We start from the raw sequence: 27,564 nt of genomic DNA, 5'->3' as shown, positions 1-27,564 counted from the left end.
TAGGGTGCTGTGAGGATTTGAATATGTCATGGAAACGAGGCGAAGACCATGAGAAAATAAACATGGCGCCACCGTAGTGTATTCCACACTCTCACATCCAAAGTGACTGACACATACTTTGACTCATAATCTGGCTCCTTGATTCGTAAAGGTAGAAATGAATTATTTCTGATCAGAAAAGATAAACTATGACAACATGGAAGCCTGGAAGGCAACAACCGATGCAAAATATGGAGTTGGTAAGTCTTCGATTTATCGATCGATTGATCTGATCAATCGCTTTCAATTTAATTGATGGTTTCATTCAGTATTATTAATATTAAGCTCTTGTTTGTATCTTGTAGTTGTTTATAACTTTGACGGCAATGTGACTCACGGCTTGCGCTTAACGATCGGGGAAACTGTTCACATTTTCGAGGAGTGTTCCGGTGAGAGCTGGCTGTAAAATAAACGACTCTTACATGGGGTAATCGGCACAAATATTTCCCTTGTCAATTTCCCTTATTGATTCTAAAAGTTGGATTATTTGGTGAATGATTTCCGGCTAGTTGTCTGAGACTATCCGTTTTAAATGGCTGAAGCTAAGCTTACAAGCTTCGGTTTAATTCTGAATAGGTTTTTGGTTCGTTTTTGACGAACGCTTGAACCGTTGAAATGAAAGCTTAAGCTTATTCTAACAGTTTAATTGCTTCAGCTTGTAGACGTTTATTATTGTTAATGCATTTTTCGATTTTCATCATGAAGCTTACTTAAGTTATGGTTAGACATAAGGGGCGAATGCATAACTTTTTGTTTGACGATAACCTAGATCATTAACGCTTTGATTTTTTCTGCTGTTGATGGATTAGGTTGGTACCGAGGATGCACTTTGCGGAACAAGTCCGTGAAGGTGAGCGTAAGCGTTACATTTCACGCGAACTTGTAAATTACGTTGTAAATAATTAATAAATCTATAGTACAGCTGTAATTCTTTTATAACACCTGAAAATTCTGGCCATTTCTACTGGTGTTTGTATGTTATTTGCACAACATTTGTATCCCAAATAATACTTCAAACAAATGCTACTATTCCACTTGATCACAATGACATTTTGCCAAACTTAGCAGGGTCAACACTCATAAAATTGTTTTTCTTTGCCAATTTATATTGGGTGCTGGCAATTGGTATGACTAAAACGGGTTGTCTAAGATCAATATTGTCTTATAAAGTTAGTCCATAATTTAATTGTGTTCTGTCTTTCTTTTAGTTTTTTCATTTTATCTTATTGATCCTTTTTTTTTTTAGTTTTTAAGGGGCAAGAGCATAAGATATAAGCTTACACTGTATATTGAATAACATCTTATTATTGTTATCTTTCCTTCTGTAAACACATTTAACCTTTTGTTCCAAAGGAAAATTTCAAAAAAAAATTCGATGTTCCATGTTGAAAAAATACTACAAAACAAGAAGCTAGTCAAGATACCTACCAAAAAAAGAACCATTCATACATGTATGATTTGGTCTAAATAAAAACCTGGCTTATTTACAACTTCTGGGTTTAATACTGTTCTCCTCCATATCATCTGCTTCCATAATTTTGGCATTTTATATTTTTATAGGGAGAAATGTTTTGTTGCCCATGCCATGTTTTATGTTCATCAAGATTCATGAATCTTACGTATTGTATTTGTTGTGGTTCAATGCTTGCCTCAGTGTTTCCGTTTTGTTTCTGGATTCGAAAAAAAAAAAATGATGAAAAGAAAGATGAAAAAATTGAACCAATAATATAAGTGACCTCAATACACTGTATGCACAACAGCTGGGGCAAACTTAAGTTGTTTCCAATCCTACCTTTAGGCTGGCTGTGGAGAACCTCTATTAGGCATCCACCAGGCTTTAGGGAGAAATAAGTGGTAGCTCAACAGTAGGTTACCCTGTAGTATATAATGATTCACCATCAGTCTTGTGTGCTAGGACTGTGGTAACTGTCTACTAAATGCAGGGTGGCAGATGAACAGAGATTTGACTGAAAATGAAGAAATGATGGTCGCAGTGAACGCAATTTAGGCAATTGTGTAAAGAAGCCTGAAAAAAAAAAAAATTCAGGACTTCAACGGGGTTTGAACCTGTGACCTCGCGATTACTGTTTTACAGTCATTATTTATTATTTTATTTATTTATTATTTTGCCACACACAATGAATTAGAAGCAGAATTAAAACGATGATAAATAGGTTAATTAACATTAAATTTAAAATTTGTACATTACTTGGGAGGAGTGACTGTGGCGGGGAAGTCTCCGAGAAGCCGAGCTTATGAGGAATAAAGATTTCCCCCCACGGGCAATTTAATACTAGGCGGCATTTTAAGAAATAAAGAAAAAAGTCGTTTATTTAAGTATATAAGTGTGTTTAGAGAAAAATATAGATATAAGGTGTTAAGGTATTTACGTTACATTCTGTCTGACCTGAATTTGGGCTTGTGTCAACTCTAAACTCAATTTAACACTTTGCACATCTTTCAACAAGTTGTCAATTTATTCTAGTGTTGATAGAATCCATGTAGGTACTGAGAAACACTTTTTAAAGTTGACTCTTGCTGCTTAAGCAACTCTTTCACTAGTTTAAGGGGCTTTTGCACATCGTCTTCCTTAAGACTACCACATTTTGATTCAGAGGACGTCTTTGAGAGTGTTGCCGCCATGATTATGCCATGATTTTAAATGAAGGATGATCATCGCAGTTATATACGCAACTTTTACAGTTGCGAAAAGAAACCTGAAAAAAATTCAGGCTTGTACGGGATTTGAACCCTTGACCTCTGCGATACCGGTGCAGCACTCTTTGAGTCTTCACTCCACAGTTCACATATATGATTTCCTTGTATCCAAGTTTCAGTCATTATTTTGTTTGTACACGTACATGATTAAAGATAAATTTGTTCCTTTGGACATCTTTAGGGTATCTTTCCAACAACTTATGTTCATATCAAGGCGTGTACAGTGGAAAATGCAGGGTAGGTACAATTTATACATCTAGTAAAATTATTAAACTTACAACATTTTAATGAACTATATTTTAATGAAATGCAGTCAAACCTCCTGTAAATGACCACCCAAAATGCGAAGATTTAGTGGCTGCATATGGAAGGTGGTTGCTTACGAGAATCGAACCATAGGGAGTCTTTTCTGAGAAGAGGTCCCGATACGTCCACCTTGCAGGAGAGAATTCATCACCTGCAATTTTGAAGATACATATTATACATGTAGTTCCATGTTGTCTGTGAAGGTTCTTCGTATGGATGGTTGATTGGTTGGATGGGTGTAGTTCATTAAGTAAATGAAGAGACCTCACCAAGTGTCAAGTGAGTTCCTTACAAGAGGTCATAGTCAAGGCTGGTCAAGCATACCCCCCAAGATTCCATTGATAAATTAATTATTTGAAGAGTAAAGATATTAGTCATTCCGGCAACTAATAACAGATTCAAATTGGCATTCTGCATGTGTAATGAGCGGTAAATATTTTACGAGAACTACTCTGTATTTGGTCAGATTTTAAAAAATCTTTGAATGGATAAAATTGCTTCGCAGACATTTACATCAAATTCAGGGAAACTGAGCTGGTAGAAATTTCATAACTGCCTCGCTTGTGAATACATGGTTCGTTACGCATGCAAGTATGCAGAGATGAATCTGAAATCTACAACTACCATGCATTCAACTTTCGAATAATAAATTCATTAATGGAATCTTGGGGGGTACGCTTGACCTTGCTTGACTGTAAAAACAATGGAAAACTGTAAAACTCTCAGGCTCAGAAATGGTTGTGGTCGCTTACATATACATGTGTATGAGAGGTGGTCATTTACAAGAGTTGGTCACACATGGGGCTCGTTTGTACAGTGGAATCTTGATATAACTAACCTCTATATGACGAAGGCCTTGGTATAACCAATGATTTTTTTACCCCATTATGGTAAAATGTGTGAAAAACAACCTTGACATAACGAAACCTTGGTATTGCAAACCAGTCCCTTGGCCCTTCGTTATATTGAGGTTCCATTGTAGTTCCAAATTGATTGTTTTTAATGACTTAAATATTTAAATGGGTGTCATTTGAGTGAGTGAGTCTATTTATAATACAAAACCTTTGAAATCAAAATCCACTCAGAAGTAGACTTTCAACAGTAACAGTAACAATAAAGTATCGATTCAAATGTCCCTGGCACCTTATGCATGTTTATGCAGTGGGACTTTGTAAAGTGTAAAATACAACCATCTTTGGGCCATGATATGATAATCCTGGTCATAGTTGCTTTTGGTTGGAGGTGGTTATTAAAGTTAACTGCAAAGATGAGTGTGGGGGAAGGTGCTCTACACAAACCACAAGAGGCAAAGCAAACATAGCAACATGTAATAGACCTATTCGGCTAACTCAGTGTTGTAACCAATTCAAATCTCCCAGGGTTTAGATTCTTTGTGTATTGTATTTGCATTATAATATGGCATTCACATTTACATGATATGGAAATTCCTTAAATAAAATGTTTTACATTTGAGTTGGGTACAACATTGAGTTAGCTGGCGAATAGGTCTATAGCCAGATCTCAGCTGAAAAGTTGTAAGAACCCAAGGCCCTTGCGAAGCCATAAGTGCAACCCCAAAAATTACATGTACATGGAGCTTTGTCTGTGGTAATTTCAGAACACCAATGGAGAGTGTTGTATCAAAAGAAGATGCTACCGTCAAGGAACTGACATTGATTCTGAGAGAATGGCTGGTCAACTGGAAGCAACTCTACAAGGTTGTATGTTGTTATCACTCCTTATATACATTGTAACTCTAGTGCTATGGACATAGTTGGTGTTTTGTAGCCCTGGGAGGGTACTTCCTAGTGATGGGTTACTGGATGGGGTCGCATTTTCATGACTGGACTGACTATAATGGGGTTACATTTTTTGAAAGAGGGCTAGAATGAGGTTTTTACACATTTTCAGGATTTTGGGGTGGGGAACAATAAAAACCTCTAGAAATTTGAAAAACATATGTGAATTCGTAACGTAAAGTACATTTGCCCAAGAAGTGATTAAGATGGGGTCTATAATAATTGGCCTCTATTAAAGTAGACTATAATAGGGTGGGGGTCCTGAGAGGCTAGTAGCACATACCTAGCAAAAATGGGCCCAAGTAGCCCTCCGGGTTTTATAGAGGGCATGTCGCCAAAAAAGTGATAAATTCTGAGTTAACGAAAAAATTTAGTGTATTATTGTCTTTAGGTGAGCGACATTGGACTGCAATACCTCAGGGTGTTCATTAGGCATCAAAAATCGGAGAGTTCTCCCTTAACTACACAAAATTCTCTGGCAAATGTTCGATAGCCCATGACTATTTTTATTCAGACAAGGAGACGCTTCAAAATTTTCTCTGGTTACACCTTCTCCTGCTACTACTTACTGTAGAATTATTAGTGAAAACTTTGATTACCTAATTACTCTTGTTGTGGCTTACACAGAAACACGAAGTGCATCTCTTTCAAGCACTAAGACAGATAATGGAGGAACTGGTGAAATGCCGACAGGATCTTTTATCAGGCACACTGACTCAAGTATGCATTGCATGTAAACTAAATTTTAAGACAATTGTGCAGATATGTTGCAAATGAATGCACTCAATCATGGTTTATTAGTAATTCTAATAAATTCCAATTTGGCTTTTTACATTAGTTTTCATTTTTCCTTTTAGAATTTTTTCACAATTGTTGTTCCACTTAGTATTAACAAGAAACTCTCTCACATTCACTACTGCTTTATAGGACCAAATGGATGAAATAAAGAAGCGAGCCATCAGAAAGATTGACTGGGGCAACAGGTGGGGTGATTTATAACCGTTGAACATTATTAAATACTTAATAATGAAGGGCTCCATACAAAAATAATGTCTCTTCCCCAAAGGAGAAAAAGGGCGGGGGGGAGGGGTGGGGCCGGAGTGCTTTGCATGGATCCTTTCTTTTGGGTTCGACACAAGAGTGTATTCTTGTGTGGCAAGGAAAAAATGGCAAGAATGGAACAGGGACAGGATTTGTCAATGCATAATTTTGCTGTAACAATAAACCAATTATTATAAGCAATAGAGAATGTTTTCCTTGTTTGCATAGACTGTACAGTGTAGACGTTTACCTTTGGAGCGGAGCGAAAGGGTTTGCGGTGATGTGGTTTTGCTTGACTTTTGGTGCTGTTTTGCGGAAATTTTTATTTTATTTTGTGGTATTGCGGTTTTACGAAACCAAGCAGTTTGCTGTATTTAGGAATTTTGGGGTAATTTCAATGCCGTGTTATTCTGTGCGATGTCTATACCTAACTCTGTTGGTTTTGCGGTATTCATACCCCCCTTGTGCCCCCCTCTCTATGGCTCAATATAATAACCAGGGCTGTCATTTAAATTCCATGTTACAGTCTACATGCAATATGTAGGCGAGAAATTGAACAGCGCTTGAAACGTTTAATTTCTTTCATTTCCTGTGAAAGTAGGCGGGGATCAAATGTACATCAGCTAGGGAAAATCCCCCACCCCCATCCCTTTAATAGAGCCAGCCCTGTGTAAATTACATGCGTACATTTTGTAAGCGTAATGTAGGCAGAACTGTAGTTGATATTCGTCCCACCCAGTTATACACTCAGCTTCCTGATCAATGCTCCTAATTTGCTCAGAAACTTAAAATCCAGATCATTGTTTACTGATTATTAGTGTTGTTGTTGTCATTTTTGTAGCAAAATGGGCCTTGATCTTATCCCTCGTGTGGATGGAGAAGTTGTTGATGCTGACTCCACAAGTGTTGTAGAACTGTACAAAGTGGTAAGCCTTTACAGGTCCTTAAAATTAAGAAGTAAAATTATATTACTTTACAACAAGGCACTTGTGCTAGCTCTTTTGTCTGCCCATGGTCATTTATCTACACCAGGGAGCTTCTTAATAAGCAGCGATGTTGTTGATAGTAATGAGGGCAGCTTACAAACAAAAAAGTGTCTGATAGCCCGGGGCTAGTGGATTTTGCTATCGGGCTAGTGAATTCTGTTATTAACTTGCCCAACAGGCAAGAGAAGTTTTTTGAGGAATTCAAATTACAGAAGAACTGTGAAATTGATCTGCTCATCAAAATATTTTGGGGCTAGTTGAAATGATGTTTGGGCTAGTAAATGTTAGCTTCAGCTTGCCCTAATGGCAAGCTGTAAAAGTGAGTTTCTTTGCACCCTAAATGAGGGTATCATCCTTTTCAAGAGTATGGCATGACATTATCAACTGCAACTTCATATTGAGCTGTGAAAACTGTTAAACTACTGTATAATACTACATATGTAGCTTTTGTCTTGATTGTAATTTGTGTGGATGTGATCCCCTAAGATTATAAAGGTAGAATTGCCTTGTAAAAACAATGAATGGCGTTCCAGGGGAGAATATGACAGTTGTAGTTGGTAGCTCAGAATTTAAAGAGATAAAATGAGCTTTGTTAAATTTGGAACCCAGCTCTGTTGTGCTTACTTACACCATTTTAGGTTCCTTGCATAATGCAAGGCGCTTTAAATTGTTCTATCAATAGTGGAAGGTTTGTGAACAAGTACAGGAACTTAATAATAAATAAAATTTTTCTATCAACATAATCGATATTGTATCTTGATTCTTGCCTCATTGTAGCATGTTTCAAGTGCTGAAGCTAACCTCCAAGCATCAGTAAGTTTATCCTGTTTTACCACTCAAAACTATTGTGCATTTGGCTACGTTTAACTGCAGTCGAGGCCTCACTTTAGTTAAGTAGTTGAGTACCCAGTTTAGAGAGTTACCGGTAAAACTAATGGCATGTAAATGTAGTTTCGTCACGCGTAGGCCAAACGTCGAACTTTTCATGAGACGAACCAACCAAATTAGAGTTTGGTTCGTCTGAGGAAAAGTTCGACGTTTGGCCTAGGCCTCAGAAAACCTCGAACGTCCAATAAAAGAAATTCGGTTGCACGAAAGATGGTTAACCTCAGGGGGTGGGTGTTGGGGCTAGCAGCGAGGTCTATGATCGACTTAAATAATTTTCTCGTCAGGGTATATATAACTGGAGCTATATAACAATTATTCACCGAAGTGGAGGTGACTAGTGGTGGTGTCGTGGTGGTGGTATTTAGGGAGACGCGAAGCGGCGACGTAAATACCCACCACTAGCCACCGACACGGAGGAGAATAATTGTTCTAGTATATACTAAAACAGTGAGATAATTGAGCACAAAAATGATGATTTTTAACTCTTTTACTGTTGCCAACGATTACAATTTTGGCGTGCAATGACCGAACGGCCGCTGTCGTCGCTTTTTCTTGCCGACAAAGAAAACTTTTGAAGGCATTTGTTTAGCTCTTGCGGGGAAATTTCTTCTAAAGGAGTTGTTAATTCTTTTTGTATTTAAAATCATTCTGTAAAAAAGATTATTAAATTTAGTCAGGAGCCGATTACTATTAGTAATCGGCTCCTGATTTAGTTTTAAGCTTATTTATAAGCTTTTATAAACAAGTCAACTAAATAAAGTAACGCGAGACTTAATTTGCATTTGTAAACAAAAAACTTTTTCACCGGTTTTATCGATAAATTCAAGTCAAAAAGACATAGCTTTACCTGTTAAGACTTCCAAACCGAACTTCGTCACCTTCTTCGTGTATTTCGGGAACAGCTTGCTTGATTAGTTGTGAAATTTCTTTGTTTGTTACGGCAGCAAACCGGGAAGGCATGTTGCTCGCAACTTACGCGAGTTTGACGTCGCTCGCTCGGAGGAACTGGAGGTGAATCAGTGAATAGTGCAGGATATTCAATGATTGAGTAGCCAATCAGAGCGCGCGAAAAACACTATCCACTGTTTTAGTACACAGCTATTTCGAGAAAGGTTGTCGGAAAAAGTGCACTCGACAATCCCGAAGGGTATTGTGGGTAGTTTTTAGTTCACTGTTCTTCAAAGAAATTTGAAAGAATGGCATGAGAGGCCTTGGATATATGTCTGCGAGTGTTAAAGGAAAGCAAAAAAAGTAGGCTCGACAGCTACAGTGTCAGGAACAGTCTATTGATCATATCCCATATTACCTTTTGGGATCGTCGCGTGTACATTTTATCCGGCAACCCTTCTCGCAATAGCTGTATATATTATGGTCTCAATTATGCTGACTAAAAATGATACTTTGAAATAGTCTTTAGAAAAGTAAGCTCTACGGTGGATTGAAAATTCAAACAATGGTCTAGAGCTAACCAACCCTGTTCCCAACGTCTTTTTGGCCGCTCTCGTGGATAACGATAATCTGAGAGAATGAAGACCAAGAGTAGTTTTACAGAATTTTGTTTATGATTTTGTATGGTCCGAACAGTTTTCGAATCATTCATAAAATCGTCCCTTACCTTGGCCTACCTCTTATTAAACTTGTGTCCAACCAGCAGAATTTTTTTTGTCAGGCAAGAGGTAACTTCAAGAAGAAGCCATCACGTGTGATGACTGTCATGCATCATGCCTTCCTTAACGTGAACAGCTTTGTCTGTAACGTTGACGAGAGGTGCCAGGTGTTTTTTTCCATTTATGACGCCAGAGAAGGACGGTTTATCAGGTGCGTGAGAATATCTCTCGTCTTGTTGTTTCCAGGAGATGTTAAAGCAGATTAGAGAGCTTAGAAAACCTCGATGAAGACGGCTGCGAAAACGTCTCTTAAGGTGATGTTATACGGGATGATTCGCAACGACGTTTTTTAGCGCAACAGACTGTTGCAATGTTGGAACAATGTTACAAGCCAGGGCTGTCATTAAGTTTTGAAGCATCCGTTGCAAAAGAAAATTCACCCGTAACATCTCACAAATATTTATAGTGCCACCTTTAGCTTTCCACTTTGATCACCTGTAACATCAAGTGACTTCAGCCGTAACAGGTGTTACGGGTTACGGCCTTTAATGACAGCTCTGCAAGCATTCAAAACAATGTCGCGACAATGTTGCAACGCTGTGTTGTGCTAAAAATTGTTGTTGCGAATCGTATCGTGTAACATCATTCTAATAAAGGAAGTTACGTTCTTTAAAGTTCTATCACGATTATTTAGTTGCGATTAATTTGTCATAAGTTAGCGAATTTTGGTGGATTTGTTTTTTTCGGACTCTATCCAAGTTCAAAACGAGACAGGAAAATCTCATCGTCGTGTAAAACATCGCATGAGAAAGTTTCACGTCGTAGTCGTGCAGCGAACGTCAAAGAAATGATGTACTAAAAAGCGTGAAACAGCACTGCACTACAGTCAATTCTCACCTTGCGGACACCGCACTATTACGGACACTCCATTTGTAGCAGCTAAATTCTTGATTATTTCGGACTTGACTGAAACACGCTTTGGCTATTACGGACTCTCGGCGCTGTGGCGGTCACTAACTCGCCATAAGCTTCCTAATAATTCATGCTTGTCTTTTTTCAGTGAAAGATTTCTAGTCTCCATAAGCAAGAGTGATAGCACACAGAGTCTAAACAAGAGCGACAGTTCACAGAGAATCAATCAAGTCCAGAAAATCGACAACTCCGCCTGTGTTTTCACTGTGAGTATGGTATAGTTTAAACCGTTTCAAATTCTAGTTTCGCAATGAATACGTGAATATTTTCAGGAAAATCATTGTTTTAAATATTGTAGAAATGAAAGAAATTTTCTACCAAATATATTCGAAATTCAAAGGTTGTTGCAAGTTGCCTAAATAGTAAATACTGCCTTCTGATTGGATAAAATTAAGCGGGAGTAACGCCATACAAGCGAGTTACGTCTTTTTCGCTAAAACAAGTTTACTTCGGGCTCAGCTTGCAAAAAGGGCAACATGCCTGTATACAGATTTTGTTGCAAAAAATAGAACTAGCTCTCTACTTTTTGCAACAATTTTTCGCGACCCGCAACAACCTGAATTGTTGCAAGACAGGTTTGAACGTTGCTAGTAAAACGCGCAACATCGCTATTGCCTAATTTCATACCGCGCGGGGGCCTGGCACTACCGGATTTTCCCGGACTTTTTAAAAAGTCCAGTTTCAAAATGGCGGATAGTGGGAGTAAAAACTCGAACGAAAGCATTCTTTTTCGAAGAAATATTGATCAATATTCCCTCGGAGAATCTGTCTAAACTTAGTAAGGAAAGGATGCAGTATTTCGGCCATGCCCTGAAGCTAAACTTAAGGAGGCGACACTCAGCAAGTGCAAGCAATTGTTCGATGAACAGGTCGCTCGAACCAAACATGATTATAAATTTTCTACAACAAAGGATCCTCTGTTTAATTCTACCCGCATATGAAAAGTAGAGGATCATTGCAGGAAAGAACACAGATGTGATCGGCACGTACCGATCGTAGCCTAATTATGCTGGAGGAAAAATTAAAAGGGCTGTACAGAAGGGCTTACCTGGATTATTCCCGTCGCGGAAAAGAGTAATGTCCGTGAAAGCTACTGAGTGTAGTGAACTTTCTGGCGTTATGTATGTTAAACCTAGTGTTGTTTACATGAAGGAAGATAAGGGACTAGTCTAAACCCCAGGGGCCCCACTCACATATTTTAATGACGGGGGGTCCGACAGAGGTTCATATTTTATGCCCCAAAAAATCCCAACTTCAGAATTTGTCTACCCAAAAAAATCCCTACTTTTTAGCATACCCAAAAAAATCCCTCAGTGTTTTTGCATCAGCAAATTTTATTATTTATCTTCTGGAAAGCTAAAACATGCCAACTTCAATTTTGGTTTTGGTCAAAAACAAAACTATAAATTGCGCTTATGTTATTGTTGATTTGAGCTGATGAAAAATACAATACCCCAAAAAATCCCTGTGTTGTTTTCGCGACCCAAAAAAATCCCGGCGTCTTTCATAGACCAAAAAAAATCCCTTTTGGCCAAAATGTCAGACCCAAAAAAATCCTTCGGACCCCCCCGCCATTAAAATATGTGAGTGGGGCCCCTGGGGTCTAAACTCAGTGCATGCTAGCCAAAAGGTAGATGTACGTGATATTCTTGATTGTGATTACAAGCTAATTGCCCAAATTACAGGAATTGCAGTGTTACCGGACGAGAAGTGCCTCTCAAGTAACACTGAAGTATACTTGCTCTAATCCATGTTCAGTAAGAATTGTTTCCGGTCTGATCTTTAGGATTTCTACTGAGACCGTACACAGCGACGGGGAGAAAATCTAATGTAAGCCTTGCCGACCTAATATACAATGTTGCCCTTTCACTCAGGGTCACTCTGGTGTGTTTCGCTTTTTGGTAGTTTTTATTTTCCGGTTTGTAAAAACAGGTACACCCACTCCCTTATCATTCCCCAATATTTGGTCGGATCCAGCGCCGTAAAAAGAGCTAAACTCGACGGTTCTTTGTTCAAATTTTTTGTCGAATTATTCGGGAATCCTTCCAATACTTCCAAGTACCGAAAGTCTCCCATTAGATCTTTCTTATCTCGAAATTTTTAATCTAGGTTCTTTATAGCAGTAAAACAACTGTTCTTAGCTTTAGAATATTCACTTTCTGGAGTAATCTGGCTCGTAATATCGTTTCAACTGCTCGCAATGACCTTTGCTTTACCTTCTATTTTGGAAGCCATTTTCAATCCGGTATTTAAAAAGTCCGGGAAAATCCGGTAGTGCCAGGCTGCCGCGCGGCATGAAATTAGGCAATTCAAGTCGTTTTGCAGCAGTGTTGCAAAACAAATTAAGGTCAAGTAATACGGGCAACATGTAGCGCAACATTGTTGCACTGGAAGTTGTAAAGCATTGTTGCCCGTATTACCACCTTCGCTCTCAACTTGTCACGCAACAAATTTCGGTGTTGCAAGTTGTGGCAACATGTTGCGCCAGTAGTCCTGGGTTTTGTTGCCACTGTTTTGTTGCCCGATTCTTAAGTTGTCACTAATGAAGTGTGTTTTTTCAGGATCTTGGCAGTAAGGATATAAATGCTGATGCTTACCTTGTGGCTCACATTGTCAGAATAGGTGGGTCACATAAAATTATCAACTGTGCTCAGATTGTTGAGCGAACAGGAGAAGAAGAGCTGCATTTTGATAATACAGAGGAACCTCCGTGTAACGAACCTCTATATAACGATCCCTCAGCAAACCGAACGATATTTTTCAGTCCAGTAATAGTTAAGCTTATGGAAACGACCCTCGTTATAGTGAACATGTGCCAGTCCCTTGGCCCTTCGTTATAACAACTTGAGATATACTTCAGTTCTAGGAAAAAAAAAATCCTGGTCAATGACTCAACGCATTGATTACATTACGCAGGTGTTTTTGCTGACTTGAACGATGCACAGCTGTATGATTCAAAAAAGGGCCAACATCCACCCATTTTGACCTCTGTCTTGGTCAATAAACCCATATAAACATGTGTCATTAAAAGCCATGGTTCCCTGGAGAGAAAATTTATTTTAGAAAAAAAAACTACGAGTTTAAAAATCGTATTATCATGACCCATGATTTTTAATGTTTGTTTTTTGCTTCACCTTGCATCCTTACAGGGAGGATGCTTATTGATACTTCATCAAAAAAAGTTTCCTCTACGTCTTACAGGAGACCATATGGATGTGCTGGTGAGTAAAGTCGTTTTGACACATCGACGACGACGACCGTGCGAAACGTCTCCTTAGAAAGTGAATTCACGCTATTTCAAAATATATTAGTCGCTCTTGTTGGACGTCGTTCTATTTGTTAAATGGTTATGAGTTTCTTGGAGTCGAATTTCATGGGACTGTATCTGATATTTTACAAAGAATTTGAAAACTGTTTTCTCATGTTCACGTCCTTCAGAAAACGTGAAATTAAGCAGTTACGTCGTGGTCGTGCAACGACGGCAAAGAAGTGTACAAAAAGGTGTGCTGCGCATGCAGAGTAGTATTGTCTTTTTCGTTGCCGTGGTCGTCGTCGTCGTCGTCGTCGCTGCGCTCTCTCACGTGACCAGCAGCTATGTAAATTGATTGGAACAAAAGAAGGATTTTACATAAGAAAAAGGTTCAACCCCCACAGAACTGGTTTGCAACATGGCCGTCGTTACGTTAGGTGAAAATATCGTATTAGGAAATAAATGGGGACAACAGAGGGATAATTTCCTTTGAATTAACACTTTCAACACCCAAAATTTCGACTGTGGCAAATGAAGAGTTAAATGGCCAAATTTTATTTTAAACGGCCAACCCAGTTTTGGAAATCCATTCACAAATGTTTTTTGTTAAGCATCGCTACAATGGAAATAGATGCTCAGGTACTTTGCGGTTAACGTGCGGCCAACATTTACCAGTTGTTCCCTTGTGTATGACACTGTAGTATAGATGCACTGGCACCACTTTACTCTTTTTACATTAATTCAGATTTGGTTGTGTTTTTTATTTAGAGGCAGTTTACGCTCAGAAAAAGTAATGACATATTTTTGCAGCGTACAAAGAAAGTAGTGTCCGATAACCCGGGTCTAGTGGATTTTGCTATCAGGCTAGTGAATTCTGTTTTTAACTTGCCCGACGGGCAAGTGATGTTTTTTGAGGAATTCGAATAACAGAGGAACTGTGAAATCAATTCTGCTCGTCAAAACGTTTTTGGAGCTAGTTGAAATGACATCTGGGCTAGTAAATGCTGGCTTCAGCTTGCCCGAATAGCAAGCTGTAAAAATGCTGTGAAAATGCTGTTAAAAAAAAAAACAAAACCAAAAAAAAAACAGTAACAAACTCGAGCAATAGACTTGCTTGCCTGTATGTTTTTTTTTAGTAGAGGTCCCAGGGGAACTTGACCTTTTGTCTTTTCAAAAATGCGTAGGTATGCACGTGAACAGGACAAAATTTGAAAGAAACAGTTCTGTAGAGTATTATCACATGACCTTTATTGGGAAAACAAAACATGCAAGCTAAAGAGGTGTATTTAGCGGTTAACAATTTTTTTTTCTTCCTTCTGTTTTTTGCACTGTTTAGTTCTGGACATCGTGGATATTTTACTGGGTCGTGAGGAACAGCTGGCAGAGAAAGAGTTTAACATGCCAATCTTCACGTAAGTACAGGATTTCGTTTTCAAGCTTCTGATCCCAGATGTATTGTATTTCAAAATATAAAATTCAGTATAGGTTGTTGAGGTTCATTGTGTTTTTGCAATGCGCTATTCAAGTTGTGTTAAAGCGTACTGAAGTCAAATATAAACCTAATCGATATTTTGCGTAATGAAAAATGGCATACTGACACAATATTCCCTTATATGCCTTGACCACATTTACGCGCCCCAACGATGAAGTCATAGACTACTCTTTAATTACTCCATCTCTTGTGTAGTTAAAACCGAAGAAGTTAGAAGTAAGAAACTCGTAGATTCTTGTATCGGCTTCTAACGGCCTGTGTCTGTGACGTTTCCCAGAACCAGGTAAAGAAGGTATTCTCTTGATTTTCTTGCAAATCCAGCATCATCTTCAGGTGCATAGCTGGACTGGGTCCGGACCACTGTAATTGGCTCACCGCTGTTATGGCCCCCCTGCCTATTAAGCGTTTATTTATTATTCATTGTTCAGTAACAGGCGAAGCTAATAAAAAAAATAATAAAATAAAATAAAGACTGTTCGTTGTCGTGCAGTTAGCTTCCCATGTATCCGAGGCTCGAAAATGATGGTCAATAGGGCTTTAGCCCTTAAATACTGTCCTCGGACACCTGAAAAAAAAATTGCGCCACGTATGTCATATCCAGGAGGATACGAGGAGGCAGTGTGGTCGAGCGGTTAGAACGCTGGACTTGCAATTCGGAGGCTTCGAGTTCAAGTCCCGCCCTGACCGCTAGCTGGATTAGTTCACAGTAGTCCCCAGTTCGAATCCTCGGCCATGCTTGTAAATAGCCAGCTGTTTTGCCTCCGGCTAGCTGGGATTCTTAAGCCTGTTAAATTTGATTTAAATTATTTGTTTCATACATTTGTCCGTCCCCGCTAGCATTAACGCTATAAATACTGCCAAGGGTAAATAAAGAGACTATTTTATTTATTTTTAAATCCTGTTGAAAGTTTAGCAAAGAAAGCAATGTCTTGTATTGTGTATAATCTTGCAGATGCGGTGATAGTGATTTCTGGACAGTTCATGACAGCATCATAAAGAAACAAACCAGTAAATACAGTGCTACAAGTTCAAGTGCTGGTGAGTTCAATGTGGCTGTTTTCTATATCGAGCGACTATAAAACAGATTGTTGCAGCGAGAGGAGTTAATTAAAATAATCAGCTCTTTGATTTTGCTTTTACATCTACTCGTACTTCGTAGTGTGACGCTCAGAGTAATTTATTCTTTCTCTCCTAGGCATTTTTGTTTCCTTGAGGATGTTTCATGGCGACTTAGATAAGGTGAAGCATTTTAATAAATAATGCGCAGAAGGTTTAATATATTTTACATGCCCCTTACCTTCCAAAACAATTCAGTGTACATCGGTGGATAAATCATGTTTTCCTCACATGAAAGAAGAAAAAACGTTAATCCCGAGAGCGGTTTTAGTTTCTGAACTTTGTGTTCACCTTTTTTGATAGATAACCCGCAAATAGTTTATTATATTTCAGGCCACTTGCCTTCCAAAACAATTCTTTATCGGTTGATAAATCATGTTTGCCTCGCAATAACGAAGGAACCCGTAAGCCAAAAAGGCATTTTTAGATTCTGAACCTTGCATGCACCTTGTGATTTGATTGCGCTCTTACCTTTACCTACCCACCTACCCACCCAAGCACCCACCCTAATAGAGTGACGTTTCGCATCACTTAAGAGGTTCCCTGCTACCAACATTGCCGGCTTAGTCAGTACATTGTACCTTGTAAGAATCATTTTATTGATTTCCAACTTTTTCATATTATTTTTCCTGTTAAGGTTCAACACGAGAATCCTCTTTTGGTACCCAAAGGAATTCCAGTTGTGAGAAAATTAGGCTTTCCCGATGTGATCATGCCAGGTTTGCTAAACAGTTTACGTCATTTCTACCAGTTTATCTTTGTCGACCATTTAAAACCTATCTACACTAGCACGTTTGACTTGACAAAGAGTGCTTACTTTGTCTAATGATGCACGTGCAGAGTTGTTGTTTTGCTTATTATAACTGGTGTTGACTTGTTATTGTTTTGACCTTCATTTTGTCATCGCCGTCGTGACGCCTTAATCTTCCTTTGTTCAAATTTTGTCGAGAAATGTCACGAGTAGAATAATACAACAACAACAAAAAAACGAAACAAAATGGATGTTGGAATGCGAGTCACAAAAACAATTCTAGTCACGTTGTTTCCTGGTGTTATTCTTGCAGGTGATATCAGGAATGATGTGTACGTTACCTTGGAAAGAGGAGAATTTGAAAAAGGTAATAAAACTGATGGACAAGCAGCTTTTTGGGGTAGCCTGCATTAGCATCGACTTCAATATTAACTTAATTTATTGGAATGAAAGTGGAGATGTGTAAATGTAAATTTTTTGTTCTTGTAAATTTTCCATTCCATTCTTTAAGGATCAGGGAAAACCACGTCGAGAAATGTTGAAGTGTCCATGTGCGTTGTGGGACCTAAAGGGAAGGTTATTGAGGTAATAAAAATAATGTCCTGTTCGTTAATTTTAAAGTTCATGTAACACAGTGTGGGACAAAGTGAATATTCGTAAAAAAAAAACAACTGAATTCTTACTTCAGGACCTTCAGTGAAAAGAGTACGTACGTGTCTATTTCTACCTGTCAATCTACAGAATATGACAGTGGGTTTCTCTTTTTTGCCTTTCTCTGTAAGCGTTCAACTTAAAAGGGAATACACGCAAGGTTTTTCGTCTCTAGACCACCATTCTCACATTGGTGTGGTCCAGTTCTAAGGTTATTGAGATTACACGATCACATGATAAGAGGTACTGTCTACTCATGGTAGTTACACGTTCTTTTTTCAACAAGGCAGTCAGTGTTTACGTTCTCCCTTTTGGTTTTTATAACGCTCCCTGAAGCGACCAATGTTCACGTTGTCACTTTCACTCAGTTGAGCCTTTTGATACGCTAAGTTCTAGAACATTGACGTTGAGTGTTCTGCTTTCAGGACTGTGTGTTTCTCGGGGCAGGAGGATACAGTGTGACTGAGTACGAGTCTATTATATTCTACCACAACAGCAATCCAAAGTGGAATGAAACAATAAAGGTACATTCTTAGCAGTCACGCAAATAATGTTAGTTACAGAGAATTCCTACGTCATCTTCTTGGAAACGGTATGAAGTGAACGGCTCCACAGAAAGGTACGCTCAGTTCAGTTTTTAAGGTAGAAGACAGAGCCCGTCTAACAAACCTTAAAGATTTACATTGGTCACGCGTCATGTCATTGCTAAAAATAAGTGTTTGTTAGCCAAAGGAATAAAGCCTTATCCAGTAAGACGTTGTTCTTTTCCACTCACTCAAAGCGCCGTGGCGGTTACCACCCCTAAACACTAAAAGTAGCTGAACAACCTTGGCTAGGAGGTTCTGGCAGAAGATTAATCATCTGCCTGAAAAGAAATTCTCCGAGATAACTGTCTGTTTTGCGACAAACAACTAACGCTGGTCCCATGGGTGGGTATATTGTCGACGAATCCCTGTAGTTTTAATCGCTTGCTGGCCGTGTGGTGTATACGAGGCTTGTCCTTGAATATTATAAAGGTAAATCATGATTAAAATGTGTTGCTTTCCCCTACAGGTGCAGCTCCCGTTTGACAAGTTCCTTGGTGCCCATTTGAAGTTTGGCTTTCGACATTTGGCAAAATTTGAAGGTAAATCATTGTTATAGAATAACTGCAGAAGTTAATAACGATTTCGCCTGAATTACGTAGGAGGCAACTAAAAATCTGTACTCCTAGGTTTGAGTAAATTTTGACGTCTATGTACTGGTTGTTGAGTCATGGTATATTCGTAATTTTTTGGCACTAACAGTAATCGTACATAGTGGAGTCCCGGATGGCAGTAACTCCCCTGTCTGGAGGCTGGAAAAATACATTGTCTCCTTCACAGTCGCTCGGGCCGGAGTCACGCTCAGGGGCGGGGAGTTTTCGTGACTCCGGCCCGAGCGGCTGCGAAGGAGACTAGAGAATACCAGAAAAATCAACTCATCGCACTCAGCTCAGGCCCATTTATTTCTTGTTTTTCTGTTTTAGAAAAGAACAAAGCTGATAAGACATTTGGTTTTTCCTTTGTGAGTCTCATGCGAGCCGACGGAACAACAATACCAGACGGAGGTCACGAGCTGTGTGTATACAAGGTGGGTTATTTGAAGCGTTTGCAATCATGTTTTTGTTGTGGTTGTTGTTTATTTCTCTGCCAGAAAGCCTTAACCTGTCATATCTATGCGTCAAAAGTGGTCTTATTTCCCAGAATTGAGGTACTCCACCCGCTTAAGGAAATTTTCCCCGAAAATAGTAATGAATCGGAGATTATTGGAGCGTAACCTACGAAAAGGTTGCGAAAAGGCTTTTGGAGTGACATGGGAGGGGAGGGGAAAAAAGAGGAAAGAGTTGCTTCCTTACCCACGCGCCCTTCCCTCCCCCAGGCCCTCAGGCTATATTAGGGACTTTAAGATCCGACGACGCAACGGCAACGAGAACGTCACGTAGCAATAGGTTTAATAAGAAAAACGGAAAAACGACAACTTTTTGCATCACGCTTTTTTTATACATTTCGTTACCGTTTTAGCACAACTACGGTGTGAAAATACCTATGTAACCTTTTATAGAGGACGTATATAAGTGACGACGAAATTTTATTTCTCTTTCTGATCTTGGACATGGTTCTCAGAAATTCAACTCCTGGGAGGTGCACCTACATTTGACGAAGTAAGTGGGTAGCCAGGAATAATCGCGATGAAGACTGAAAGAACGCAACTTCTCTTTTTAAGCGACGTTTTCGCTGTTGTCGCGTCCACGGATCTTAAAGTCCCAACTGTAATTCGAGCGCGACGTTGGAGCGGCTACGCTCCGTTCCTCTGTAGCTAAAGGAGGACTTTTTAGCTTTTATGGTTCCTGGGTTCTTATAAATAGCTACTTGTAATACCGTTGCACGGCGTTTCATCTCCGACTTTTAGAGCTGTACTAGTTATTTCTGCTTTGTAAATTTTCTATTTGTACCTTTTTCCACAGTACGATGCGAACTGTTTTTATGACTCAAAGACATATCTTCACATGCCCTCGAACGCGCAGCAAATGATCAATCACACCAACTCCTCCTCAGACAGATTAGTACGGAATACTAAGGATTCCTTCTTCCTCAAAACAATAGTATGCTCGACAAAGTTAACTCAGAATGGTGAGTTAATGCTTATTTCGGATTGTTACGAATGGACTCAATCAATCAATCAATCAATCAATTAATCAATTAGAACAGCCAGTCAGCCAGTAAATCATTACTTATAAAACGATAACGTGTATGGCGAAGGGCACACCGGTTGTACCTGTTTCGTGTTTTGTATTTTGCACTTGTTTTGGGTTTGTTTGTTTGTTTCTTTTGGGTACAAAACGCACATTACCATTTGCATTTGTTTCAGTAAACATCAGCTTTTTTGCTTACAGCAACACTGTGCAGGAATTCTCACGCGCTAATCCTATTAGTGTGAAAAGCTCCGTAATGAAATTTATTATGACTCCTAAAACTCGTTAATTCAGTTTTTACTGACCAATAATGCTGATGTTTTTGTAGTGGACCTTGTTGGCTTGTTAAGATGGAAAGCTAAAAAACGGGAGATTCCTAAAGTTTTAACCTCTCTGCTGAAAATTGATGGCGAAGAAATTGTCAAGGTAGGTTTGGTACGCTCGGGAGTTTCCTTGTTAGGTGGTTAGAGGGAAAATTCGTACTCATACGTTGTTTTCTAATATTTGCAGTTTCTTCAAGACATTTTTGATGCATTGTTTGCAATTTTGAATGAGAGCGCAGAACAATACGGCACCCTTGTATTCCGCGCTTTGGTAAGTGCTGTGGATAGTATCGTTTCGTGTAATTCCAAAGTGGCCACCTGTTCCCTCTAAAACCTCTTTGAGTAGAAACCTGACAGACTAGTATTCCTAGTGCCGTCTTTTTCCCCCATCGAAATAATACAAGTGACTATCGGGACCACGTGAATTTTTACTGACCGCCGCTCGGTTATCTCAGTTGGTAGGGCGCCGGTGGAATGCAGAACGGGAGGACGTGGGCTTAAACCTCGGCCGGATCAGTAAGATCATGCCGGCTGTGATTTAAGACCTTGTCTCATGACCCGTGATCGCGTCCTTTGGCGGTGACGTTTAGCCGTCGGCCTTGCCTCTTTTATCTTCCTGTCATCAGTCAATTCGAAAGGGACGTAGAAGTACCCACAATACTGTTCGAAAAGAGTAGGTTGAGTTTCCCCGGTGGTGTAGGCTACCTCATCGACACATTATTCATTATCATGGGCTGGGCGAGTTACACTTAGCTCATTAATGGATTTTTTTAAATATTTGATTCTATTGCTTTTGTCTTAGGTGTTCATCATCTGCCTTCTTTCTGCTGCAAAGTATCAACACTTTCGAGGCGTGTTAACGACCTACATTGAAAAGCACTTCAGCGCTACCATGGCGCACAAGTAAGTGGACGTGAATGAAAAAGGGATATAAAAGCGGCAGGATTAGCTCAGACGGTGGAGCGCTTGACTGCAGAGCGAGAGGTCGCGAGTTCGTTTCCTGGGGCTGGACCAATACCCAGGGTCTTAAAATATCTGAGAAATGAAGGTACTGCCTTTGCCCTGCAAACGGCTAGCCCTGCGCATGGCTCGGATGACCATGTAAAATAGCGGTCCCGTCTCCAGTTGAATCTCTGTTTTGTTTATGTACAAACGAACGGTTAAACTAATAAACTTTTCTCTTTTTTTGATAGGAAACTTATCAGCTGCCTGAGGCAAGCTTTGTTCTTTACAGGGGAAAACGATAAAATGGATAACCTAAAAAATACTATGACGGTGAGCATTTCTCTCCCTCTTTTTAATCCTGTACACTGTGCGGATGTCTATATCTGGGACGCTTGTCCCGCTTTCAACGCCTCCGCTGGGCTGATGTCTTGTTTACTAGTGGTCCAAGTTGTATAGGTAAAAGATAGCTCTTAGTATTACCGTTTATTATCTGAGAATGTTGCAGCCAGAGTGCTGTTGTTTCCCTGAACAGTTTTTATTTTTCTTTCTTTCAGGCCTTAGAATATCTTTTTAAATTTATTATTCAATCGAGAATGATGTTGATCAGGTACTTCACAAACATTGCACTGTATTCTGTAGGTTTGAATTTTAAGGACGTGAAACCTGTATTCAGGGACACCCTGTGCTTAGTGGGCGAATGGCGTAGTTGTCGACAAACATTTTGTCCTCTATTTTAAGTAAAACGCACCTGTAGTAACGGGCGCAGTTGAAAGTCACGTGGTTGTTGGGCGTCCACTTAGTATACATGTTTCACTGTCTAGCAAATAGGCAGCAATTTCCATGGTCTGTACTCTGATAGAACATAGAAATGACTTTAAGGTGACTCGACCCCGTTTTTTTTAGGGGGTACCATCCTACTTTGAAGCTCTCTGGTATCCCCACCTTTACTTTTATCGTAAGTATAACACATAGAATGGATAACATATAGATCAATCTACAATATAACATAAAATTTTTGGCGATCGGAGTAAATGTCACGTGGTTATAATGCCACGCCCCTTTAAGGTCTGAGTCGAAAATCTGCTGTTGCCAGCATTTTTTCGTGAAAATGTCTCGGCTACACATAGTGCACATTAGTGCACTAAAAAATCGTTGGATGGGTCCTTGAAAGTCAGCAAAACGCTTTAGGGCCTTGTAAATGCGCGCGATTTCGAGAAAAGCAAACAACGGTCGTTGCACGCGTGCTGAACAAGAATGCTGTATAATGACAGACTAGAAACAATAGACAACTCCCAAAGCACAAACTCAGCCAAAACGCTAAAAATCTTCAATGTTTACTCAAGTTTGGGCTTATAGAAGATAATGTCACAGTTTTTCAATGACCATGAAATTCAGAGTCCCGGTAGTTAGTTAATCAATTGTGGCCCTGAAAAAATTTGAAGGAAAAAAAACTACGAATTTTTAAGAAAATGCTTTTTTCGTGAGATTGACTCTTAAACGCTGACAAACGTCAACAAATAGCGAAAACTATAATTTCTAAATGTTTGCTTTGCTCGAAATCGCGCGCATTTACAAGGCCCTAAATTGTTTTGCTGACTTGCAAGGACCCATCTGTTATAAGGATGCCCAAAATACAGAGATGAATCTCATAGTTTATTAGATATAATCCGTGTAAAGTTTGCTGATCATTTTCGCATAAATTATGACCCAAATTTGGAAACCGCTGAATTTCTCGAATTGGGTCTTTGCGATTTTGGTGAAACTCTGTTCAGCGCAAGGCACTAATGCGCACTATGTGTAGCCGAGAGATTTTCACGAAAAAATGCTGGCAACAGCAGATTTTCGACTCAGACCTCAAAGGGGCGTGGCATTATAACCACGTGACATTTACTCCGATCGCCAAAAATTTATGTTATATTGTAGATTGATCTATATGTTATCCATTCTATGTGTTATACTTACGATAAAAGTAAAGGTGGGGATACCAGAGAGCTTCAAAGTAGGATAGTACCCCCCCAAAAAAACTGGGTCGAGTCACCTTAAATAGTCCAGTTTCGAATTAAAAATCACCGCTGAATACAAACATTAACTACACATTCATACAGGGTTAGCCTCGACGTAAAGTAAAATATTCAGAAATTCTGGCAAGTCAGTGTTTGAAATTTGAATATACACAATAGACAGAGTAATGAACAGGTCTTTTTCTCGTTGGAATTTGTGAATATATTACTTCAGATGGAGGCTAAAGCTGTAAAGAATGCGTCTTCACTTCTTTAATTCAGCGGTCATAGCGAACTCGAAACTCAAAACCCAAGTGGAACCACTAGCCGCAACCACTGTAAAGTTTTGAACATTTTGGCGTCATTTCTGTGGTCTTTGCTTCTGTACTGTGAAAGTCATCAATAATAACCAGTGGAAAAGATATGCCTAGAATTAAGTACATTGCATTTACTCAAAATAGTTAAACTAACTTTTGACTATTATATCAAAGATTCCTTTCAGCAAATTTTATGGTAGAATAAATAAAAGAGGTGGAGTCTAGCATTTCCATTCGTAAGAAGTTTTTATTTATTATGGTTGTAGTATGCACCGTGAACGCGACGCAGCCACTCAAGAGGCATTTAGAGAGGATCTGTATTCTGTCTTTACGGATTTGAATAATTTAATGTCTTCACGACTTCCTGATGTTACTGCAAAGGTAAGATAATTTGAAACTTCCGGTATTGGCGTAATGGCAGAAAGAATCAGGGCTCTTAGGGAAATTCTTGTCGCTCCCTTTTACGTGCGGTCGTTATTACCCTCCCTCCCTCTGGATGTCTTGAAGTATTTACGAATCTCTCCACTAAGGTTCTCAGGGAGTGGTACCAGGTAGATACCGCTGACCAGGGTTGTCATGGTTATCTTCCGCGCTTGCTTCCGACTCCCTCAGTTTGTCCTATTGGCGATGGGCTTAACGTAATCTTTAATGCACTGGATTTGTTTTTTTTTTTTTCTTCTCGACAGTCATTAGCTGTGCAGCATTTTCCTGGAATTTACGAAGACGCACTAAAAGTTTTTACTTCAGAAGAATTAAGGTTTGTGATCTTTCTTCATTTCTGGCAAATAAACGAATTACAACGTAGGTAAGTGACCTGTGCGACATTCAGCATAGTACCTCAGTCATCACGTCAGCTATTTCTGTGAGTAAGCCATTTATTTCCAGTTAGGTTTGTCGTTAACTAAGTTAAAGTTCGTGGAGTGAATCATTTAGCCAGTCAGTCCCGTCAATTAAACGGATCATTCATTTATCATTTTAACTAGTGGGTCTATCATTCTAGTGAGTCTGTTAATACCACTTAATGGGCCATTTGGACAGTCAGTCAGTCAGTCAGTCAGTCAGTTCGTCCATGCGTCCGTCCGTCAGTCAGTCAGTCAGTCAGTCAGTCCCTCAGTTCGTTATCCTTCCGTCAGTCTGTCAGTCCGTCCTCCGTCCATCCGTCCGTCTATCAGTCTTGTCAATAAAAACCGAACAGTTTTATTATTTAACAAGTGCGTCGGTCAGTCCAGTCGTTCTGTTAATAGCCATTTAGGCTGTCAGTCAGTCAGTCAGTCCGTCCGTCCATGCGCCCGTCCGTTCGTCCGTCAGTCAGTCCGTGAGTTCGTCCGTCCCACCGTCAGTCTGTCAGTCCGTCCGTCCATCCGTCCCTCTATCATTCCTGTCAATGAAAGCGATCAGTTTTATCATTTAACGAGTGCGTTGATCAGTCCAGTCAGTCTGTTAATAGACATTTAGGCTGTTAGGCAGTCGGTCAGTCCGTCCATGCGCCTGTTCGTCCGTCAGTCAGTCTGTCAGTCCGTCCGTTCATCCGTCCATCAGTCCCGTCAATTAAACCGATCAGTCATTTATTAGTTAACGAGAACGTCAATCAGTCCAGTCAGTCTCTTAACAGCCATTTAATGGGCCATTAAGCAGTCTGTCTGTCAGTCAGTCAGTCCGTCGGTTCGTCCGTTCTTCCGACAGTCTGACAGTCCGTCTGTCAGTCAGTTTGTAACCTGTTTAAGTCAGTTAGTCAGTCAATCATGTCGTTGTTTTGACGGCAAAACAAATTATGTGGTAATCTTTGACTAAATCCTTTGACTTGTGTGCATTTCTTTTAGTACAATTGCTAAGCAATTCCTTGTCAGTGCCGCTGGGGATCACAAAGCTCTCGCGAGCAGTAAACTACAGTTTATTGATGCCACTGTTAAGAGCAGTCTCTTTGGACACCAGGGTAAGACAACATTTATCCCCAAAGAGCTTTATTGTTGAGAAGATACAGAAGACATCTATCTGTTACTGAGTCCTACACTTATATTCTTTCCTCATTTGTGTTGAGCCCAAGGCTGTTGAATTTTAAGGCTTGTAAGCCTTGTATACACAAGTGTGTATCGTATCTAGAGGAGGAAGTAGTGTGGCAGACTGGCTAGAGCGCTGAATTCTCAATCCGGAGGTCCCGAGTTCAAGTTCCGCCCTGGCCGATAGCTGGATTTGTTCTCGGTAGTCCCCTGGTCATTTTTGCTTCCATAAACGCATTGTCAACTTTGGCAAAGTTCAAGATCATTTCCCCTGAGGAATGAATTTGCTGCTGAAAAGGCTTTCATATGTAACTTTCGTTTTGTGCAGAATCCAGAACAATCCTTATCCCTGTGCTCGTGGCTTCTCTTCAGAAACAACTGGTACAAAAACAAGACATGAAAACATGCGCGGAAATACTGGGCTCGATGCTGACGACTTTACAGACGGAAGCCACGGTAAGAATCTGTTTTTACATGTGAATTACCTGTATAAACCTTTATCTCTGTTTGTTTCCTCAATGTATGTGTTACATTGGAAGTCTATACATTTATTTTCTCCACACACCTAAAGAACGTCCAGGCGGTGCGCGGTGATGAATCCCACAAAAGGCCCTGTGCGTGACTTGATCACGTGATCAACTTTTGGTAAACTCGAAAGCATTTGAACAATTTTAGTAGCACGAGCTGAAAGAGCGTATTAAAATTAGGCAACCTGTAAATGTTGAGCCATATATCTCAAAGTTGGCGATTGCAACCGCCACCGAAAATTAGAAGGATTTGTATGAGATAAACAACTCTTGCCACCCAGTCACGTTTGAGTGATTTTTTTTATACAAATCATTATCTCTGCACATAAATCAGCAGTTTCACGCAATTTTGTTTCTAAAAGAATTGCTTTGAGCTGTTTTTATCTGCTCATTTTCTAACTTGAGAAATTCTCAACTTAAATTAGATGTTTGACGTTTGCCTTATACGTGAAGTTAAAACTCTCCAATCGTGACTTCCTATGCGTAACTCGCGTTTGACGCTGGTTACATGCGTTGGTTAGAGTCCTTTTTTTTTGGAAAGCAGAGTGGCTAATCTTATTCCGAATTTGTCGTGATAACGCATTGTTTTCTTGAAACCTCTTTAGCGAGGACCTATTGAAGAAGATGTGTACCTCATTGCAAAGGCACTGCTACAGCCCGTCTTTCAAACAGTCATGACTGTGGACAGAACCAGCGAGCTGGCGGTAAGAGCACTTTCTTAATCATACGACTATGCCGAGTAACATCGGGTAGATGGTCTGTTGTACTTAGACAGGACCGCCCCCCCCCCCCCCCCCCCCATGTTAGAGCGAAGATTGTCAGTGTCACTATTTAACGTCTCTATCCTCCCGACAACAGATCTTTGTCACGCGGCGGAAGATGCAAGGCTAGCCGTGCATGGACAAAGCTTTTTAAATCTCCCGAGACAAAATGGCCGCCTCGTGACAAAGGTCTTTATCGTGTTTTATTGTATAGCTCTATCTCTTTCACTTGTGAAAATTAAAATGAAAACGTTTCTTACGGCACCTTTTCTTCTTCCGGCATGCAAGCTTTTCGTACACCTATTATTTAAGTGTCAGTTGAAATTGTAAGGCCAAAAGCTCATGTCCATCAGGCTCATCAAATG

At 39.7% G+C, this 27,564-nt stretch overlaps 1 protein-coding gene across 1 annotated transcript in view; it reads left to right on the top strand.

Moving 5' to 3' along the window:
- The first annotated feature begins 49 nt into the window (after nucleotides 1-49).
- The window catches only part of LOC140949035 (dedicator of cytokinesis protein 1-like), a 49,927-nt gene continuing 22,412 nt past the window's right edge, over nucleotides 50-27,564 (top strand). Inside the window, exons 1-33 of the mRNA XM_073398287.1 lie at nucleotides 50-239; nucleotides 345-428; nucleotides 849-889; nucleotides 2,939-2,994; nucleotides 4,682-4,781; nucleotides 5,490-5,582; nucleotides 5,790-5,845; nucleotides 6,745-6,829; nucleotides 7,667-7,702; nucleotides 9,447-9,595; nucleotides 10,445-10,562; nucleotides 12,918-12,978; nucleotides 13,506-13,577; nucleotides 14,943-15,018; nucleotides 16,051-16,136; nucleotides 16,294-16,337; nucleotides 16,852-16,933; nucleotides 17,279-17,332; nucleotides 17,477-17,550; nucleotides 18,042-18,140; nucleotides 18,670-18,742; nucleotides 19,124-19,227; nucleotides 20,102-20,267; nucleotides 20,658-20,755; nucleotides 20,840-20,923; nucleotides 21,455-21,555; nucleotides 21,846-21,927; nucleotides 22,152-22,204; nucleotides 24,181-24,295; nucleotides 24,445-24,671; nucleotides 25,735-25,847; nucleotides 26,240-26,367; nucleotides 27,044-27,142. Coding sequence (XP_073254388.1) covers nucleotides 197-239; nucleotides 345-428; nucleotides 849-889; nucleotides 2,939-2,994; nucleotides 4,682-4,781; nucleotides 5,490-5,582; nucleotides 5,790-5,845; nucleotides 6,745-6,829; nucleotides 7,667-7,702; nucleotides 9,447-9,595; nucleotides 10,445-10,562; nucleotides 12,918-12,978; nucleotides 13,506-13,577; nucleotides 14,943-15,018; nucleotides 16,051-16,136; nucleotides 16,294-16,337; nucleotides 16,852-16,933; nucleotides 17,279-17,332; nucleotides 17,477-17,550; nucleotides 18,042-18,140; nucleotides 18,670-18,742; nucleotides 19,124-19,227; nucleotides 20,102-20,267; nucleotides 20,658-20,755; nucleotides 20,840-20,923; nucleotides 21,455-21,555; nucleotides 21,846-21,927; nucleotides 22,152-22,204; nucleotides 24,181-24,295; nucleotides 24,445-24,671; nucleotides 25,735-25,847; nucleotides 26,240-26,367; nucleotides 27,044-27,142 — 2,952 coding nt within the window. The 5' untranslated portion in view covers nucleotides 50-196. The remainder of the gene's footprint in view (nucleotides 240-344; nucleotides 429-848; nucleotides 890-2,938; nucleotides 2,995-4,681; nucleotides 4,782-5,489; nucleotides 5,583-5,789; nucleotides 5,846-6,744; nucleotides 6,830-7,666; nucleotides 7,703-9,446; nucleotides 9,596-10,444; nucleotides 10,563-12,917; nucleotides 12,979-13,505; nucleotides 13,578-14,942; nucleotides 15,019-16,050; nucleotides 16,137-16,293; nucleotides 16,338-16,851; nucleotides 16,934-17,278; nucleotides 17,333-17,476; nucleotides 17,551-18,041; nucleotides 18,141-18,669; nucleotides 18,743-19,123; nucleotides 19,228-20,101; nucleotides 20,268-20,657; nucleotides 20,756-20,839; nucleotides 20,924-21,454; nucleotides 21,556-21,845; nucleotides 21,928-22,151; nucleotides 22,205-24,180; nucleotides 24,296-24,444; nucleotides 24,672-25,734; nucleotides 25,848-26,239; nucleotides 26,368-27,043; nucleotides 27,143-27,564) is intronic.

This window comes from Porites lutea, chromosome 9 (assembly GCF_958299795.1).
Source record: "Porites lutea chromosome 9, jaPorLute2.1, whole genome shotgun sequence".
NCBI lineage: Eukaryota > Metazoa > Cnidaria > Anthozoa > Scleractinia > Poritidae > Porites > Porites lutea.
This window is presented reverse-complemented; position numbering and strand designations above follow the sequence as displayed.